General features: G+C 48.2%; 1 protein-coding gene across 3 annotated transcripts in view; it reads right to left on the bottom strand.

Annotated features, from left to right (window-relative positions):
- Positions 1-3575: 3575 nt before the first annotated feature.
- LOC144607995 (MORN repeat-containing protein 1-like) overlaps positions 3576-21421 on the bottom strand; it is a 167709-nt gene continuing 149863 nt past the window's right edge. For 2 of the 3 annotated variants that reach the window (XM_078425198.1, XM_078425199.1), the window contains 2 exons: positions 11563-11639; positions 3576-5561 (listed from right to left, as the gene is read on the bottom strand). In XM_078425198.1, coding sequence (XP_078281324.1) covers positions 5413-5561; positions 11563-11639 — 226 coding nt within the window. In that variant the 3' untranslated portion in view covers positions 3576-5412. The remainder of the gene's footprint in view (positions 5562-11562; positions 11640-21421) is intronic. The other variant, XR_013549161.1, reaches the window with a different exon arrangement.

Raw genomic sequence — 21421 nt, forward strand, 5'->3', positions numbered from 1 at the left:
CACTCCCACTCCGATTACTCCCATGGCTATGTAGTTCTCCAAGACCGCTGGGTTTAGAAGGATAGGGGCCAAATACTGGTAGATGGGACTAGTGTAGATGGGGACATGTTGGCCGGTGTGGGCAGGTTGGGCCGAAGGGCCTGTTTCCACGCTGTAAGAGTCTATGTCTCTGGTCTCTTTGTGCGGACAGAGAAGATGAGTTTAACCTGACGTCATATAGGGCACAGACATTGTGGGCCGAAGGGCCTGTTCCTGTGCTGTACTGCTCTATGTATAAATGCAGGCTTTTGCTGTTGCTGTTGGTGATAGCCCCTGGGGAAGCGGTCAACTGATTCAGGTGTGGGCTGGAGGCTGGGGCTGCCCTCTGAGTGTCTGGGCATTACCCAGTGCACTTGGCCAGTGAGCCATGGAGATCAGCAAGGCAATCCCACTGCGGCTTGCTTCGCAGCACAAGCAGCTGATGTCAGCAGAACCAATCGAAGATAAATTATTCATCTGGCTGCTCCAGTTTCCCTTCTCCCCCTCACTCTGACAGTCCCTTCCTGTGAGATTGGGAGAGTTGTCTGTGTACAGCGACTGTCCCAGGCTTGGCGGTGTTCTGCCTGCGCTCAGAGCAATGAACAATCCGCTGCCTGATGGATGGTGCTGGCAGCCATCCAAACCCACACCAGACTATTCCGAATGTTAGCTGATTAACAGAGCATTCATTGTGCTGAAAGGGCAAACCACAAACCAACTCACATCTGCAGGAAAATGCGAGCCCCAGCTGGCAAGAGGTTTTCGACAATTACAACTCCGCGATAAAGTAAAGATTGTATTTTACGGTGGGCTGGGTACAAATAAAGCCAGGCGCAGTCCCTCTCCCGGTGACTTGCTCTGCGGAGGGGAAGGGAGGAGAAGGGGTGGGGGAGAGAGGGCTGGACCATCACATGACCCCAAAAAATAAAGTGGCACTCGCGAAAAGCTGCTGCCCTCTGCAGTCCAACACGTTGTTTGTTTTGGAATTCGGGTTTTGGCAATTCCCTGACCTAGATAAACCTCCCATCACTGCGGCTACTTCGCTGGGTGCGTGGACGGCCTGCCTTGGGGTTGTCACTTCTGGGGCTCATAGCTGGACCTTATCACCATGTTGCTGAGTTGCCATCATGGAGCTGGAGGGGTCACCACGTTGCCGGAGATTATTATCACATTGTTGAGGGGGAGGGTCACCGAGATGCTGGGGATGTCACCACATTCCTGGAGATGTCACTATGTTATTGGAGGGGTCACTACGGTGCTGCAGATGTCACCATGTTGCTGGAGATGTCATCACGGTGCTGCAGGGATCACCACATTGCTGGAGATGTCACCATGTGGCTGGAAATGTCATCACAAGGCTGGAGATGTCACTACATTTTGGAGATGCCACCATGTGTTGGAGATGCCACCACAGGGCTGGAGATGGCACCACGATTTGGAGATGTCAGTGTGGGGGGTGGAGGTCAGTGTGGGGAGGGGGTCAGTGACGGGTTGGTCAGAGGTCAGGGTTCAGTGTGTGTGGTTGCTAAACCTTTCTTCATTCCTGATGTCGGCAGCTATTTGACTGTTTGACTGTTAAGCGGTTTTTAACTGCTTAAACGTTACACGGCACTCTTCAATGCTTAATGACTTGCTGGGCATTATGTTCACCCCTGGGGTGAACCCCATCTGATCCTGTTCCCACACAGGGCGCTGTGCAAAGACTGCGAGGGAAGGAACTGCAGATTCTGGTTTACACCGAAGATAGACACCAAATGCTGGAGTAATTCAGTGGGTCAGACAGCATCTCGGAGAAATGGAATAGGTGACGTTTTGGGTTGAGACCCTTCTTCAGACTGAGGGTCAGGGGAGAGGGGAACTAGAGGCATGAAAAGATACAATGAACAAATGAATGAAAGGCATGAAAGAAACAAATCAAAGCCTGCATCGACGATCAAGGAAAGGTGGAGCCCACAATGATCCATTGTTGGCTGTGGTAAAGGTGATAACGACCCTCCTCGGCCTACTGGTTTCACTGTTCCTATCACCTCGTTATCACCTTCAGTCTCGACCCGGAACATCACTTATTCCTTCTCTCCAGAGATGCTGACTGACCCGCTGAGTTACTCCAGCTTGTTGTGTCTATCTTCGCTGTGCAAGGACTATCAGCTCATCCATGAAGGATGGCAACCTGCACAATACCCCTCAGGAGAGCGGGTAGAGATTGACAGATCAGGCTTGTTGTTCCTGCATTATGATCTAGCTGAGGTGCTCATGTATAATGGATTCAGTAGCTTAGAGGTAAAGTAACTCCTTCGCGGTGAAGCACAGTGCCAGTGGCATGACCTCGGGCTGTTCAGGCTGATGTTCAGGAGGCACTTCTCCATGCAGAGATCTGGAATAGCCTCTCTCCAGAGACTGAGGCTCGAAGTAGGAGAAGAGAGGGCTGTGGAAGCAAAGCTGGTGGGTGGAAGTCCAATACAGCTCAGTCCTAATCTAATACAACGGCAGAACATGGTCGAAGGGTGGTTGGGTGTCTTACTTTGGAACCCATGCTGCTTCTCGTAGGGGGTTCTTACTTTGGCCTCCTTTCAGGCCCGCAGGGTAGAAAATGACACCTCAGGCACTACTGAAGGGGACCTCAACGAAACAGATAGTTAGGCAGCAGAGCCAGATTTTCACGGTCCTTGATGCTGGTTCTGTGGAGTATTAGAGCGCAAATTCTGCCTGTTTCCTCTTCTTTTATAGACAATAGACAATAGGTGCAGGAGTAGGCCATTCGGCCCTTCGAGCCAGCACCGCCATTCAATGTGATCATGGCTGATCATTCTCAATCAGTACCCCATTCCTGCCTTCTCCCCATACCCCCTGACTCCGCTATCCTTAAGAGCTCTATCTAGCTCTCTCTTGAATGTATTCAGAGAATTGACCTCCACTGCCTTCTGAGGCAGAGAATTCCACAGATTCACAACTCTCTGACTGAAAAAGTTTTTCCTCATCTCTGTTCTAAATGGCTTACCCCTTATTCTTAAACTGTGGCCCCCGGTTCTGGACTCCCCCAACATTGGGAACATGTTTCCTGCCTCTAATGTGCCCAACCCCTTAATAATCATATACGTTTCGATAAGATCCCCTCTCATCCTTCTAAAATCCAGTGTATACAAGCCTAGTCGCTCCAGTCTTTCAACATATGACAGTCCCGCCATTCCGGGAATTAACCTAGTAAACCTATGCTGCACGCCCTCAATAGCAAGAATATCCTTCCTCAAATTTGGAGACCAAAACTGCACACAGTACTCCAGGTGCGGTCTCACTAGGGCCCTGTACAACTGCAGAAGGACGTCTTTGCTCCTATACTCATCTCAACTTTAGGCTACTGATAACTCAACAAAGGGGAGTAACTGGGGAGATGAGACTGTAGCTCAAGAATCAGCTTGGACCCTCATTCCCAAATTATCTGTATTTCACCATTCTTTGGGTTGGTATTGGTTTATTTTTGCTGTACCAAGATTCAGTGAAATACTTTGTTTTGCGTGGTATCCAGGCAGAGCAAGTTTAATACAACAAACGTACTTCAGAAGTGGGCACTTTATTTAATCAACACCAAAGAAAGACAACAGAGAGGGAGAGAGATCGAGAGTTAAATTAGATTGTCGAACATGTTTGGCTAACAAAGCAATGGCAAATCACACAAGTGGGAGTAAATATCACTACGATGGGCCCAGAGGGCGTGATTGGGAGCGGGATTGGTGGCCGTGGGATGAGGGAGGGAGGGAGTTGCAGCCTGACAAGCTGGTTTGAAAAGGTTGATCACTGGCCAAAGTGATCACCAAATGGTTGTTCACTAGGCCAAAGCACTGACTGAGAACAGAGGGACATTTGGATCAACCTGTTGATAAATCACAACTATAGAAGGTGCTGGAAGAAACTTTAGGAAGGGGAGAAATTATTCCAAAAAAAGGGAGAGTGAAAGTTGAAGGTTGGAGAAACACCAGAGGCATTCAGGCAGCAGGTGCCAAGGAAGGCCTAGTGGGAGCCCTCCACATTCCAGGCCTGCCACAATCCATCTATTACAAGAAATGCAGCACCCTCATCATTCCTATCATTCTCCCCAGCTTTGGTTTAGTTTTGGTTTAGTTTAGAGATAGTGTGGAAACAGGCCCTTCGGCCCAGCGAGTCCATGCTGACCAGTGATCACCCTTGGCGCTAGCATTATCCCACACACTATGCACAATTCACAATTTTACCAAAGCCAATTGACCTGCAAATCTGCCGTCTTTGGAATGTGGGAGGAAACCGGAGGGAACCCACACGGTCAAGGGAAAACGTACAAACTCCGTACGGACAGCACCCGTGGTTAGGATTGAACCTGGGTCTCTGGCGCGGTAAGGCAGCAGCTCTACTGCTGCGCTTTCTTCACTTTATCCGGTATATCGTCATTGTGTTTGCACTAACATTTTGTAAGTGTTTTCACAGTGGGTGCCAATGACCTGCTTCCTCCCCCTAACCCTGCACCTTTCACCAGTGAAGGGGGTCGGTACAGTGTGAATGCCCCTCACTCAAGATGGGTCACATCCGAAGTTGCCTCTGTCCTCAGCCATCCACTGTGGCTGGATGATGAAAGAGTGGTGGAGTTCATCCTTGCTTGGACCATTGAGACAACTGGAGGTGCCCCTGAAAGCAGTTCCCCAGGCACAGTGCAGGGACTGAACGTGTTTTACAAGCCAGCCGACGGGGCGAGGTTAGACACCGGCACGGTCACACCGGCCACCGTAAATAGATTATCAAACTTCAGAGACAAAACACAAATTGCTTTATCTTTCTTCCATCCTGTTTTGCTTCAGAAATACCAAAGTCTGAATGAGACAGAAAGCTTTTCTCAGCAACAGCTGCAGCTAAAGCAACTGGGGCTTTTGGAGCTCGATGGGAAGTGGAAATATTTAAATGCCTGTTTATCAAAAAGAAATCCGAACAATGACATATTAGAAGGTATGAAGTAGAATATTATTAAAGCTTGCACTCCGTTCTAGTACAATTCTGTTCTGAAGTGACACCTCCGCTCTGAACTGGGACTTTCCTGTCTCTGTTCTTGCTCCCATTTATAGACGGGACTATTTTGGGACAGGGTGTTTACTGTGGTTTAACACATTCCCTTTCACTTCTCAGGACTGGACTCAACCCTGACCCAGATGAATGGATTGCGATTCTCTGCCGGCTGACTGGGAGAGTTCGACGTGGTGTAGTGTCGCACGCTGCCCGTGCCGGGTGATGGTGACGGGGAGCAGGGGTGTGGAGAAAGCAAGTTGCAAGATGGGAGACACATCAGAGGAAGTGGTGGTGGGTGGGTGGGTGGGTGTGGGCTGAAAATAACCCAAAGGTGCTCCGGACACACGCGGGGGTTCTTCAGTGGCATGCCTACTTGTTAAGGACTTTGTGAGGCTCCTTTCTGGCACCCTTTTTGCTCGGTTTCGGTGGTACGACCTTCAGTCGCTTGAAAGCGGGTGGAAGCGTGCGACCCAGGAAAGGCGGGCTCGTCATATCCTTCACCATGATCACATATTCGCCTGAAATCAGAGGTGCACTGATTTAACATTTTTCTGCTTTATTTTTCATTTCTCCCCATTTTCCCTGAAGTTCAAGCACTGAGCCAGGCCTGAGCTTCACGACTATTGCCAGGGGCTCCTGTGCCATCTTTGTGTGGTCTGACACAAGCAGTCCCATATTTTGATGCCGATTCCTGTTCCTAGTAGGAAGGTTTCAGCCACAGACTTGTACGTCACAGAACCTTTAGTTTAGTTTAGCTTAGACGTACAGCGTGGAAACAGGGCCTTTGGCCCGCCGAGTCCACGCCGACCAGTGATCACCCCGTACACTAGCACCATCTTACACACACACACAAGGAACAGTTTACAATCTTTACCAAAGGCACTTAACCTACAAACCTGCACGTCTTTGGAGTGTGGGAAGAAACGGAAGCACCCAGGGAAACCCCACGAGGACACAGGGAGAACGTACAAACTCCGTAAAGACAGTACCTGTGGTTAGGATCGAACCCGGGTCCCTGGTGCTGTAAGGCAGCAACTCTACCGCTGGGCCACTGTGCTGCCCATAATCTCTTCACAACATGAGGCTGTTTATCAGTCCAATAGTAAGCATGCTCTGTTGGTGGCTTGGGAGGTTAACACGCTACCAGGTGTGGAATCGGGGCATACAGATCCCAGCTTCACTTTCCCCGAAGATAGACACAAAAAGCTAGAGTAACGAGCGGGTCAGACAGCATCTCTGGAGAAAAGGAGTCGGTGACATTTCGGTTCGAGACCCTTTTTCACACTTTCCGCGTATGCCATGATGCTATTGGGGACGCTACAACCCTACCGAAGCCAGAACCCTACCTCACCCTACCTAACCCTGCCTAACCCTACCTAACCCTGCCTAACCCTACCTAACCCTACCTAAGCCAGAACCCTACCTAACCCTACCTAACCCTGCCTAACCCTACCTAACCCTACCTAACCCTACCTTACCCTACCTAACCCTACCTTACCCTGCCTAACCCTACCTAACCCTACCTAACCCTACCAAAATGAACCAGCTGGCAACTCCTGATCTCTCTCCTGTGAGCCTAGTGTGTGACTGAGCAGTGTTGTTGGAAAGAGATCAGGACCGCACTCACCTTGGGTTGTATACACGCTGGACCCCACTCCTCCACAATTAATTAGTGCCTCACCTTCCCTCAGTGCCTGCAGTGACCCCAGACAATGAAACTAAGATCCCTAGAACCTAGAAACAAGGAACTGCAGACGCTGGTTTACACAAAAGAGCTGGAGTAACTCAGCGGGTCTGGCAGCATCTCTGGAGAACATGGATAGGTGACGTTTCGGGTCGGGACCCTTCTTCCGACTCTGACGCCTTCCCTCAGACCCTTCTTCAGGGAACAAAGATGCCTTGTGAGCAGAGTTTGGGGAATGACGAGTTGGAGTTGGGCTGGTCAGTGAAAGGCTGCGGATGCCCACGCTCCAACAGCAGCTGACAAGTTCTAGGGCGGCAGGAATGTCTCCAGATGAAGCATAATATTAATCTTGGGATGAATCAGACAAATCACAGTGTGTGTGTGTGTGTGTGTGTGTTCCTCCATTGTAAAAATATTTATACAGCTGAATCAAAATTGTAGAAGGTTGTGTTATCTTTGTCTTTGGACACATAATACAGTGAAAGAGGAAAATGGAGATTATAAGAAAACAGCAGCCCAGCAGTAAGCTCGATGGATCGCCCATTTCTGTGGAATTTTTCATGACCTAGTGACATCCCAGGCCCTTTACAGCCAATGAACTACTTTTGAATTGTAGTCCTTGTTGGAAAGTCAGAACCACAGCTGGCAAACTGGCACAAAACACCCAAGGAATAATGATCAGGTCGACACAAAACGCTGGTGTAACTGTGGGAGATGCTGCCTGACCCGCCTGAGTTACTCCAGCATTTTGCGTCTATCTTCGGTGCAAACCAGCATCTGCAGTTCCTTCTTACACATAATGATCGGGTAATCAGGTATTGGGATGCTGGGTGGAGAATAAATATTGGGTAGGACTCCAGAATTAATAGCCCTGCTCTTCAAGGCAGCACGGGGGATCTGCGATGTCCAGGGATAAGGCTGTACAGCAGCTTGGCTGAATGGCTTTAGACTTTAGACTTTATACATACAGCATGGAAACAGGCCCTTCGGCCCACTGAGTCCACGCCAACCAGCGATCACCCAGTACACTAGCACTATCCTACACACTAGGGACAATTTATAATTAATAGAAGCCAATTAACCTACAGACCTGTATATATTTGGAGTGTTGGAGGAAACCAGAGCACCCGGAGAAAACCCACGCAGGTCACGGGGAGAACGTACAAACTCCATGCAGACAAGCATCCAGAGTCAGGATGGCACCTGGGTCTCTGGCGCTGTAAGACAGCAGCTCTACCGCTGCGCCACCGTGCCACTCTTCTGATGCATATCCCCTCCGACTGAGTAGCACTCAGGATAGTATAAGAAGATAACTGCAGTTGCTGGTACAAATCGAAGGTATTTATTCACAAAATGCTGGAGTAACTCAGCAGCTCAGGCAGCATCTCGGGAGAGAAGGAATGGGTGACGTTTCGGGTCGAGACCCTTCTTCAGACTGACCTCAGCACTCAGGATGCCAGCCTGGTTTTGTGCCAAAGTCTCTGGATTGGACGTGAACAGACCGCAGAGACCTGACAGTGTGATGAGACTCTGCTCGGAACCATTAAACTAATTTCAGTCTTCACGAACTGCGACCTGTGGTCAGAATGTTCAAGAGGTTGCTAGTAGACAATGGAGACCCGCCTTGCACCGTGCACACAGCACAGTGTCCTCTGAGATTTTAATGACATCTAACATTGGGATTGACATTACATTACACAACAGGTGGGCCCGGTGCGGTTTTCAAAAGGAGAGGTTATTTAATAACCCTAAACCACAGGGGTTGTTTCGCTGTTACGATAACAAGGAAACGATGCAGGGTCTCGGAGCTGGGATGCTGACACGCTGAAACTTGACCACAGATTAGGTCTTGGTGTTCACTGATTATCTTCACGGTTTCATGTTGACAGCCAAGGAGAGCTTTGTATGTTCTGTAGAACTAATCACCCCCTGTCCAGTGCCAGCTCAGAGTGTGCCAGACGTAATGGATTAAAAATATTAAAGTGTCATGTTCACTGTAACACAATGCTCGAAAACTACAAACTGAACAACAATGTCCGCTCTTACAACAGCGACACTTTGTTGGCAGCGAAAGGAATGGCTCAGAATGTCCCAAATGCTTCCCAGCAAATTAACCGTTTTTCAAACGTGGTCGCTGTCGGCATTTGGTGAAACCAGACAGTCAGTATGCAACCACAGGCTCCGAAAAACCATCAATGGGTTAATGAGCAGATCACCTGCTTCCCATGAGATTAGGTTGGGGGAGCTTTCTGAAGGGCACAGTCTAAATGCAAGCTTTTCTTTCTTGCACTTGAGGTCATTTATCTTCAACAGTCAAGAGTCTATAGATAGTTATAAGAGTCATGCAGCATGGAAGCAGGCCCACTTGCCCGTGTGACCCAGATGCCCCTTCTACCATAGCCCCACCTGCCTGCATTTGGCCTATATCTTTCTATACTTTTCCTATCCATATACCGGTCTGAATGTCTGTTAAATGTGGTTATAGTACTTCCACAATTACCTCTGGCAGCTCGTTCCACATACCCACCACCCGTTGAGTGAAAATGTTGCCCCTCAGGCTCCTATTACATTTGTTCCCTATTACATTTGTTCCCTCTCACCTTAAACCTATGCCCTCTGGTTCTAGATTCCCCTACTCTGTGTAAAAGTGTGCATTTACCCTATCTGTTCCCCTCATGATCTTACACACCTCTATAAGATCACTCCTCGTGCTTCTGCACTCCAAGAAATAAAATTCTAGCCTGTTCAACCTCTCCCTTAAGGTCATGCCCTTGAGTCTGGTCACATCCTCATAAATATTCTCTGCACCCTTTCCAGCATAACGTCTTTCCAAAACTGGAAACTGGAAACGTCACCAAAACTGAAAACAATACTCCAAATGAGGCCTCACCAATGTATTGTACAATTGTAGCATAACTTCCCAACTACTCTACTTAATACACTGACTGATGAAGGCCAATGTGCCAAAAGTGTTCTTGACCATCCGCTCTCCCCGTGATGCCACTGGAATGCCACAGATGCTAGAATTGAGAGCAAAAATTAAACTGCCTAAAGAACTCAGTGGATCAAGCAGCATCTGTGGAGGCAAAGGATAAGTGTTGATGTTTTGGGTTGAAAGCCTACATTATGACTTGGTAATGGAGGGCGAAAGAAAGATGGCCGGTATGCAGGGGAGATAGGACAGAGTTTGGAGATGATAGATGGAACCAGGTAAGGGGGGGGAAGGGGGGTGGTTGGCAGATGGAGACAGATGGGGATAGGGGTGGATGGTAAGGGGGAACAAAGGGAGAGAGACCTTGGGTGGACTGGTGGGAGTGGGAAAGGAGCACAAGAGCTGTGGGTTGCCTGAACTTGGAATATTCAAGGTCTGTACTTTTGGGTTTTAAGCTACCTAAGTGGGATGTGAACTATTATTCTTCTAGTTTGCGTTTGGCCTCACAGTGGCAGTGGAGAAGGCTGAGGATTGACAGGTCGAGTGGGAATGGGGAGGTGAGCTAAACTGACCTGCAACCTGAAGTTGAGAATGGCCATTACAAATGGTCTTGCTCATAAAGAGGACATATCATGAGCATCTCATGCAATAGACCAGATTGGAGGTGATGCACAAGAATCTCTGCCTGACCTGGAAGGGCTGCTTAGATCCCTGGATGGTAGCGAAGGAAGAGGTAGGGGGACAAGAGTCGTACCTTCGATGGGGAAGGTGCAAGGGGACGAGAGGGGCGGATGGGGAGGGACAAGAGGGGCGGATGGGAGGGACGAGTGAAACCTGCGGTCACAGGTATAGTGGTCCCTGTGGGAAGCAAGAAGGTGGGGAGAGGAGAAGATGTGACTGATGATGGGATTGGTTGGATTTGGTGTAAATAGCGAAGAATGATATGTTAGATGAAAGGTGGGGAGCAGGGGAAATCTGCCTCTGCTCGGTCCAGGGAGAGGGGGAGGTGAGAACGGACGTACAGGAAATGGAGTAAATGTACGTGAATGCTCCATCCACTGTGGCAGAGAAACCATCATTCTGGGAAAAGGACATTTCAGAAGTCCGAGTGTAGAAAACCTCAGCTCCAGACCCATGTGGTGGAGACAGAGAAAGTGAGGAAAATGGATGGCTTCCTCACGGGGAGGCAGGGTGGAGGAGTAGCGCTCAAGGTAGCTGTGGGAGCCACTGGGTTTAGAACAAACATTTCAGTGGCAAGTCTGTCCCCTGAGATAAAGACTGGGAGAGTGAGAAAAGGAAGAGAAGTGTCAGAGATAGTCCAGGTGAATTTGGGGGCAGGGTGGACGTTGGTGGCAAAGGTGATAAAGTTCAGTAGGACTGCAGGAAACAGCACTGGTACAGCATTGAGGTAGAGGAGGAAGAGTTGTGGAGGGTGCCAGAGAGGGTTTGCAACAAACACTGTTCCACGCATCCATTGAAAAAATAGGTAGACACAAAATGCTGGAGTAACTCAGCGGGACAGTCTGAAGAAGGGTCTCGCGCCGAAACGTCACCCATTCCTTCTCTCCAGGGATGCTGCCTGCCCCGCTGAGTTACTCCAGCATTTTGTGTCTGTCTTTAGTTTAAACCAGCATCTGCAGTTCCTTCCTACATATTAAAAATAATAGGTGTAGCAGGGGCCCATACATGTGCCCATGGCTACACCTGCAGACATGTGTAGACGATCTCTCTCTATGCGATCACTGTAATTTACTTGGGTTACATTCTTTACCTGGCTGTGGGCTGTGGGGACATCTCAGCCCTGCTTCTGAGGGTGGGATCTGGGATTGGGAATAATCTCACTCCTTGCTCCCCAGCATTAAGCGGCTTGTACTTGCCATTCAAGAGGTTGTCACCGCCTTACCCAATCTGACGGACGGCAGCTCTGTGCCTCTCTGGGGCTTCTTCGGTTTTCCGTCTATTTTGGTACTAACGTCCGATCTGTAAAAAAAAACATTGGAGTGACCGGTCAGCACAGTTTCATCTCTGTAGGATATAGCATCCTATAATGTGGCAAACAAATACCACACACAAAACTCCAAATATGGTCTCAGCAAAAATGGTTATACTGCTATAGCATGACTTCCCAACTTTTATGCTCAATACCTTGACTGATGAAGGCAAGCATGCCTTATGCCTTTTTTTTTTACCATCTATCCTCTTGTTTTGCCATTTTTAGCAAGCACTGGACTTGGCCTCCAAGATCCCTCCTGCATCAATGCTCCTCAGCTTCCTGCCGAAAAGTCACCCATTCCTTCCATTCCTTTTACTGTAAACTTTCCAGTTGCTTTAACCTCCCAAAATGTTTTGCCTTGCACTTGTCCAGATTAAACTCTATCTGATAATGGCCATCCAAATTTCCAGTTGCATCCTTTCATAACTTTCCTCACTGTGCACAACTTCATCAATTTTCATTCTTCTGCAAACTTACTAATCTGACTACCTACGTTTTCATTAATGTATATAATACAGAACAGAGATCACAGCACTGATCCCTGTGGTTCACAGTGGTCAAGACCTACAGTCAGAAAAAGCACTACTACTACTACCTTGTCTTCAATGAGCAAGCCAATTTTGGACCCAATTTACCAATTCACCATGGATCCAATGTGATGGCACAGTGGCACAGCGGTAGAGTTGCTGCCTTACACACCAGAGACCCGGGTTCCATCCTGACTACAGATGCTGTCTGTACAGAGTCCGTACGTTCTCCCCATGACCTGCGTGGGTTTTCTCCAGGAAGCTCCGGTTTCTTCCCACACTCCAAAGACGTACAGGTTTGGAGGTTAATTGGCTTCGGTAAAGTTGTAAAATTGGCCCTAGTGTGTAGGACAGTGCTGGTGTAAGGGGTGATCGCTGGTTGTCGTGGACTCGGTGGGCAGAAGGGCCTGTTTCTGCATTGTATCTCTGTATCTCTAAAGTCTAAAGTGAGGGCATCCACTGCCCTCCCCTTGTCAACCATCTTCCTCACAAAACCCAATTTGTCAAACAGGACCTCTCCTGCACAACACCACGCTGACTTTCTCTGATAAGGCCATACTTTTCCAAATGCAAATAAATCCTGCACTCAAGAATCTTCTCCAATAATTTCTCACCACTGATGTAAGGATCACAGGCCTATAATTTCCTGGTTTGTCCCTGTAGCCCTTGTTGAACAAAGGAGCCACATTTGCTTTGTAAAGACCTCTGGTTAAAGAGGATACAAGAACCTCTGTTCAGGCCCAGTAATGGCCTCACATGTTTCCTTTGTTATCCTGGAAGAGCGTCCACCAGGCCCTGGGAACTTATCCACCTTAATGTTTGGCAAGAACGGGGAAGTCTGTTGTCAACTTAATGTTCAAGAGTGATCCCGGCACCTAGACTACGACAATCAGTTGGTGTCCATTGGAGATGCCAGGCTGCAATGATAAATGTGGGAGCACTTGAGCTGCGTTTATCCCAACTATAATCAAACATGCCCAGCTTGCAGCATCCATCTTGTTCTGATTGCAGCTCTTTTGTCCCCAGTACTCTTGCTCTGCGTCATTCTGTGAACTGAAACCAAATCAGAACCGTTCGTAGGCGAGGATTATTTCCATTTTGTCTAAATTTAACAAGCATGCTGTTGAAGCAGCATGAAAACAGAGACAGATATCTTCACATCCTACAGAGATCGTATCAGACTGCTTGCAGCAATGTGAATATCATGTGCATTCTCTATAGGATCATTGTTACATGGCTGCGAGCATGGTTTAGAGAAGGCAATTGATTTAATTTATTAAGGAAAGGACAATCAATAAGTACATGGTAATGTCTGGCTGCTGTTAGGTACAAGGGAATAATTGAATCAGAGAATTCCAGTGACGCCATTATCTGAGCAAAGGGGAGTGAGTATCTGACACATGCTGCTAGTCATTGATATCCTCCCACAGAATGTAGCTGGCATTCCTTGTAGACTCACAGCTGCACCAAACATCGCCCATACTTGGAGCATTGTGTGCACTTCTGCTGGCAAAACCACAGCAAGCAAATGTCACCCCCACGGCATGGTTTTCTCATCATAACCCATGTATGCGCACCGAGGTACAGTAGCCTTTCACTGTTCCTCAATACACATGACAATGTGTCAAGGGCGGTACGGCACGGTGGCGCAGCAGTAGAGTTGCTGCCTCACAGCACCAGAGAACCTGGTTCGATCCTGATTACGGGTTGTTATCCGTACGGAGTTTGTACGTTCTCCCCGTGACCTGCGTCGGTTTTCTACGGGATCTCTGGTTTCCTCTCACTCTCCAAAGACGTACAGGTTTGTAGGCTAATTGGTATAATTGTAAATTGTTCCTAGTGTGTGTAGGATCAGAATCAGAATAACCTTTATTGTCATCCAAAAAAACAGGTCTTTTGGACGAAATTCCGTTACCCACAGTCCACCAATAAGAGCAATAAAAATAAGCAATAACACACACAATCACAAACCAACACAAAACAAAAAAAAAGAAACATCCATCACAGTGAGTCTCCCCCAGTCACCTCCTCACTGTGATGGAAGGCCAGAATGTCTTTTCTCTTCCCCTGCCGTCTTCTCCCGCGGTCAGGCTGTTGAAGTTGCCACGTCGCCCATTTGTGGGTATCAGACTGTCCACCTAACCCTTTCACTGATCATTATTCCTGGCCCGAGCCTCTGCCTCGTCCATCCCATCACAATGACCCCTACCTGTAGACCTAGTTGTATGCAGCACCTCTACGCCAACAAGCAGTAAAAGATTTGTAGCCTCAGTGAACCTTCCGTGTATGACTGGGAACTAATCAGGCTGGCCTCTGGATGGGCACCAATTCAATCAAAACACATAAACTGTAGAGTTAAACACAATGGCATTCAAGCCAAGTCAGACGTCGGGGCCGTCGTGGCTCCCGACATTGAAGCCCCCGCCGGGCGGAGAAAATCCCGCGGCCTATTCCAGGCCGCGCTGGATGGTGAAAGGTCCGTGGCGGGCCGACCCAAGCCCCGCGATTCGGGGCGGGCGAAGATGCTGCCGCTGCCGGAGCTCCCGATGTCGGCCCCCACCCAGGGGGCTGCGAGCTACCGATATCCACGCGGCCCGCGGCCTGCGGCCAAAGCCTCCGGAGCCTCCGAAGGCAGCCAGCTCCGCAGATGGTAAGTCCGGTCCGCGGGCTCTGTGAACCAGAGCCCAGGTGGTCCCAGCTGGAGGCCGCCAGCTCCAGGTGTTTGGCCGATGGTAGGCCACAGCGGGAACGGAGATATGACGCAGAAAAAAAGATCGGGCCTCAGTTCGGAAGAGACAATTTTACAGTCCCCCCCCCCCACCTCCACACATAGTACACAACCACAAAAAACAACTACATCACATCTAAACACTACAATTAAGACAAAAAACACAAAAGACAAACGGACTGCAGGTGAGCCGCAGCTGCTGCACAGCGTCGCCACTTCCTATCGTCAGATAGCGTCAGTGTGTGGGGATCGCTGGTCGGAGCGGACTTGGTGGGCCGAAAGGCCTGTTTCCGCGCTGTATCTCTAAACTAAAACTAAACCAAGAAACAAACTAATCTGTGAGTTTTAATAATTTACTCTCGGCATAATGCAAGAGGCCTGTGAGTACGGCCAGGGACTGATTCCACTGAAGTTCTGCAAGTTGACAAATTCCTTCATGTGGCGGCACTCTCTCTGACACTGAGCTGTAATTAAACTGAGTCCTGCTGTAACGGGGTTCAGTTACAACCTACTGGGTCACAAATCCCGACACTGTTGTAAACAGGGTAAATGTGCAGCTAATCTGAACATTAGTCTTTTCACATGTTTACAAAAATGTATGCAAGAGCACCAGATTGAGAATTCACTCTGCTCAAAGATATAGTTTAGTTTAGAGACGCAGTGTGGAAACAGGCCCTTCAGCCCACCGAGTCCGAGTCGACCAGCGATCACCCGTGCACTAATTCTATCCTACAGACCAGGGGCAATTTACAGAAGCCACTTAACCCACCAACCTGCAGGTCTGTGGAATATGGGAAGAAACTGGAGCATCTGGAGAAAACCCACGCAGTCTCACGGAGAACGTACAAACTGCGTACAGACAGCGGCCGTAGTCGGGATCGAACCTGGGTCTCTGGTGCTGTAAGGCAGCAACTCTGCTGCTGTGCCACCGTGCAAAGATGGGTGGGTTTACTTTGGATGGGATGTTAAAGAACTTCAACTTTTAACCCGTTCCTTTTGAACTCCTGCACTTTTGGTTTTAACAAAGGCGGAAATCAATGGGTGTGCAACTTGCCTCTGGAGAAAGGCATTCATTGGAACACTTTCAGCAGGCTGTATGTCTCAGATCTGATCTCCAAATTAGCTTTGATGCTCCCAGGCTCCCAAATGCTCCAGGCTGAGGGGAGACAAGACAGCAAGAGATCTCCAGCACTGAGCAGTAGTCTAGGACCATTCCTTAGAGTGCATGAGGATGAGCGGTGATCTTATAGAGGTGCACTAAATCATGAGAGGACTAGATCAGGTTCTTGGTTCTTCAAAATATTCCAAATGGAATATAAACTGGAGGTGGCGGAGTATGGACGTAAGCAAGAAGGGCGTCTTGGAGAAGAAGAGCTGCCTTAAATTTAGTTGCTGCTGGTTGAGTAACTCTAGTAGGATGAAGACAATTCCATGCTTTAATTGTGCGAGGGAAGAATGAATTGCTATACACATCTGTCTTGGTAGCTGGCATCTCAAATTGAATCGAATGCCCTCGTCTACTCCTGTTAGGTTTGGGTTTGGTGTAGATGTGGTGATCTATGTCGAGCTGACCATTTAACATTTTGTAAAAACAGGTCAAACGGTGAACGCACAGAGTCTCTTGCCCAGAGTAGGGGAATCGAGAACCAGAGGACATGGGTTTTAGGTGAGGATGGAAAGATTTAATAGGAACCTGAGGGGTAACGTTTTCACACAAATGGTGGTGGGTGTATGGAACGAGCTGCTGGGGAGGTAGTTGAGGCAGGGACTATCGCAAAGTTGAAGAAACATTTAGACAGGATAGGATAGGTTTGGAGGGATATGGGCCAAACCCAGGCGGGGGGGGGGGGGGGAGGACTAGTGTAGATGGCACATGTCGGTCGGTGTGGGCAAGTTGGGACGAATGGCCCGTTTTCACGCTGTATGACTATGACTCTATAACACTGCTTGTATGAGAAGAGGAGCAGCAGAGTTTATCATCATCATATCATATATATACAGCCGGAAACAGGCCTTTTCGGCCCTCCAAGTCCGTGCCGCCCAGCGATCCCCGTACATTAACACTATCCTACACCCACTAGGGACAATGTTTACATTTACCCAGCCAATTAACCTACATACCTGTACGTCTTTGGAGTGTGGGAGGAAACCGAAGATCTCGGAGAAAACCCACGCAGGTCACGGGGAGAACGTACAAACTCCTTACAGTGCAGCACCCGTAGTCAGGATCGAACCTGAGTCTCCGGCGCTGCATTCGCTGTAAAGCAGCAACTCTACCGCTGCGCTACCGTGCCGCCCGTAGTTTAGTCAAGACCCTCCAAATTAACCCCTTTCCCTTTCGATGGAAACAGCCACCCTGCCCATTTGTGGGTATCAGACTGTCCACCTAACCCTTTCACTGATCATTATTCCTGGCCCGAGCCTCTGCCTCGTCCATCCCATCACAATGACCCCTACCTGTAGACCTAGTTGTATGCAGCACCTCTACGCCAACAAGCAGTAAAAGAGTTGTAGCCTCAGTGAACCTTCCGTGTCTGACTGGGAAGTAATTAGGCTGGCCTCTGGATGGGCACCAATTCAATCAAAACACATAAACTGTAGAGTTAAACACAATGGCATTCAAGCCAAGTCAGACTTCCGGGCTTGGAAATGCAGCCTAATAAATATTGGAGATATAATTAAGTGCAATTCTCCCATAATTGGAAGGGGCCTCAGTAAGTGTTCATTCGCTCCTTTTATAATCTGCTTCCCCTGGAGCTTTAGTTTAGTTTGCTTTAGAGATACAGCGCGGAAACAGGCCCTTCCGCCCACTAGGTCCACGCCAACCACCGATCCCCGCACACCAACACTATCCTACACATGCTAGGGACAATTTATAATTAAACCAAGCCAATTAACCCACAAACCTGCACGTCTTTGGAAATCGGAGCCACCGGAGAAAACTCACACAGGTCACGGGGAGAATGTACAAACTCTGTACCGACAGCTCCCATAGTCAGGATTGAACCCGGATCTCTGGCGCTGTAAGTCAGCAACTCTACTGTTGCACCACCGTGCCGCCCTTAATTAAGAGTTATGCACTCTTTTCTTGGGCCACTCTCATCAGTGAGTCTAATCCCCTTACCCTTGTTAACAAGGTATGCCTTCATGCAATGTAAAGGGGTTACGTTTATAGATACAGCATGGAAACAGGCCCATGGAGACCACGTCGCCCATCCCTCACCTGTTCCACGTTATCCCACTTTTGCATCCATTCCCTATACACTAGGGGCATTGTTTTGTACTGACGCCAGTTAACCTACGCATCTTTGGCATGTGGGAGGAAACTGGAGTACAGGGAGGAATCCCGTGCAGTCACGGGGAGAACGTGCAAACTTCACACAGACAGCACCCGAGGTGAAGATCGAACCCGGGTCTCCGGCGCTGTGAGGCAGCAGCTCTACCAGCTGTGCCACTGTGGCACCCTGTTAAGTAGTTACAGTAATCAGTTTAAAAAAAAAATTGGACTCCAGGTGTTGACAAAAGAAATACAAAAGCTGCTGTTTTTTGTTTTCTTCGGGTCGAGTAATTGGCAGGTTCTGCCAACACTGCGCACAAAATTCACACCTGTTTTACCGGTGGCAATTGATGCTGAGATTGCCTGCTGATCTAATTATCATACACTGGAATGTGAAAGTAAGAACAAAAAGTTCAGGCCCAAGTCGAAGGCCTACCACTATTAGCTATTCCCTTTTAAGCGTGCAAATGCATGTTTTAAGCAATCAAAGCACTGTTTACAAAATCCAGCCGAAAACATCAAGGCAGAGATTGATACAAAATGCTGGAGAAACTCTGTGGGTCAGGCAGCTTTAAGAAAACCCTCCCACATCAAGGCCAATCATTGAAGGCCACTGGGATCTGATACAGCCTGGGGCAACCGTGATCGCACTGAATAGGAGGGGCAGGCTTGAGGGGCCAGCTCCTCTTTATTAATGAGAAGAAAGGAACTGCACACGCTGGTTTCAACCGAAGATAGACACAAAAGGCTGAAGTAGGTCAGTGGGGACAGGCAGCATCTCTGGAGGAAAGGAATAGGTGAAGTTTCGGGTCGAGACCATTTTTCAGACATCTGAAGATGGGTCTCGACCCGAAACGTCACCTATTCCTTTTCTCCAGAGACGCTGCCTGACCCGCTGAATTACTCCAGCTTTATGTGTCCATCTCTTTTAATGTTCAGGTTTTGTCACTCAATCTGATGTCAAAAAAATGTGCTCCGTGTGTCAGGGAGGAGATTATTCCTAAAACACCAGCAAAGTGACTTTGAAACCCGTTGTGCCTAAAACGTTGGGCAAATATATTATGTCATTATGTAGAGGTACAGTAGATTGGAACAGTAGGGCGGCACAGTGGCACAGCGGTAGAATTGCTGCCTCACAACGCAAAAGACCCGGGTTCGATCCTGACTACGGATGCTGTCTGTACGGAGTTTGCACGTTCTCCCTGTGACCACGAGGGGTTTTCTCCGGGATCTCCGGTTTCCACCCACACTCCAAAGACGTGCAGGTTGGTAGGTTAATTGGCTTGGTAAAAAAAAAGGTAAAATTGTCCCTTGTGTGTGGTCGGCACGGACTCGGTGGGCCGAATGGTCTGTTTCCGCTCTGTTTCTCTACACTAAACTAAACTAAAATTGGAAATAAAAATGGAGGGTGATGTAAAATAAATTATCAGCCCATTCCACATTCACACAGTGTGTAAATAATCTCCTTTAGTTTTATCAGTGTTGTGTCCAATTGCAGGTTTCTTCTTCATTCCTCTCTCTCTGATTTACAGGCAGTGGAGTTTCTATGTCAGACTATTCCCTCCAACCACTCTCTTCCCAACACAAGGGCCCCTGCAGTTTAGTCTAAAGGGTCTCGACCCGAAACGTCACCTATTCCTTCTCTCCAGAGATGCTGCCTGTCCCTCTGAGTTACTGCTGCATTTTGTGTCTATCTGCGGCATTTATCCTTTGGCTGGAGTATTGCTGCGATCAATGTCTGGTTAATCCAAGGTAACGGGTGCCTGAAGAGGTCTCAGTCACCGTGGTATTAATGCCCTCGTTACCCATTTTTTGCAATGTGGAGCATCACAAAACCGTTTTGGTTCAGTGCAGAGGGAGCAGCAGAGTGTTCTGTGTCGCTACCAGCAAACTAGCTTCAATATCTGACAGAAATTCACAGATGTCCAACTGTCAGGCAGTTCAATAGTGCAGCAAGGATTGAAGAAATCTTTACTGGCCTTGAAGTTGCTGCCCATTAGGTATTGACTCACCTCTACTGAGAACCAAATGCTTCATCTGCTTTCTACATCAAGGTGTAGGGGACTCTTACTCACTCTGACTCTAAGATGGTCTTAAAACCACAGCAGCATACAGGTTGCTATGTCAACGTATAAATATTTTATTTTGATCTGTTTCAGCCATTAGACAAATCCATAGGAAGGAAACCAAGATCTAACGCTCAGTCAAGCTGAGTATATGAAGCAGGTACACCAGCGGGGCAGCAGAAGCAAGCGTTTAAAAGGATATTGTCCTCGGGAAAAGAGATACTGGACTTGTATTTGAATAGGTGCAAAATGGGAAGGAGTCACAGTTGCTCTCTGTACAATGCCATTCCTCACCTTTCACAGTTTCCCCATTCCTGCCTGACTCATCCTCTCTGCTTTTACACTTGTTGTTCACCCCTGTTTTCTGGGGTGCCAAGAACCAGCACCCATTCCTTCCCTCTAGTGATGCTACCCGTGCCGCTGAATTACTCCAGCTTTTTGTGAGTATCTTCGGTTTAAACCAGCATCTGCAGTTCCTCCTTACACATTCTCCTGCCATGCCTGACGTATAGGCCATTTGACCTTGGCCATTGTAGGTCAAATGTAGGCCATTTGACTTTGCCGATCCATCCCTGTCCACTGACCGATGATAATTATCTACCCCGATATTTTAATAACTGACAGACGACAAGGTAGCAAAGATTTCAATCGATCTCACATGTTCCAGCTATCGTCACTCTCTGTGCAACTTTGTCAGCGCCAAAACATGGCGACACTTGTGTACTGCCTAGTTGAGGTCTGCTACATGATTTTACCTGGTTGTATGCAAAACAAAGCATTTTACTGTAACTAGGTACATATGACAATGAGGTTTCTTTGAATCAATGAATCATTGAATCTGCATTGAATTGAATCATGGAATCATTGAAGAAAGAACTTTTCTCCAAATTTGAGGAAGGATATTCTTGCTATTGAGGGCGTGCAGCGTAGGTTTACTAGGTTAATTCCCGGAATGGCGGGACTGTCATATGTTGAAAGACTGGAGCGACTAGGTTTGTATACACTGGAATTTAGAAGGATGAGAGGGGATCTTATCGAAACGTATAAAATTATTAAGGGGTTGGACACGTTAGAGGAAGGAAACATGTTCCCAATGTTGGGGGAGTCCAGAACCAGGGGCCACAGTTTAAGAATAAGGGGTAGGCCATTTAGAACAGAGATGAGGAAAAAC

This window comes from Rhinoraja longicauda, chromosome 30, assembly GCF_053455715.1.
Source record: "Rhinoraja longicauda isolate Sanriku21f chromosome 30, sRhiLon1.1, whole genome shotgun sequence".
NCBI classification, from domain to species: domain Eukaryota; kingdom Metazoa; phylum Chordata; class Chondrichthyes; order Rajiformes; family Arhynchobatidae; genus Rhinoraja; species Rhinoraja longicauda.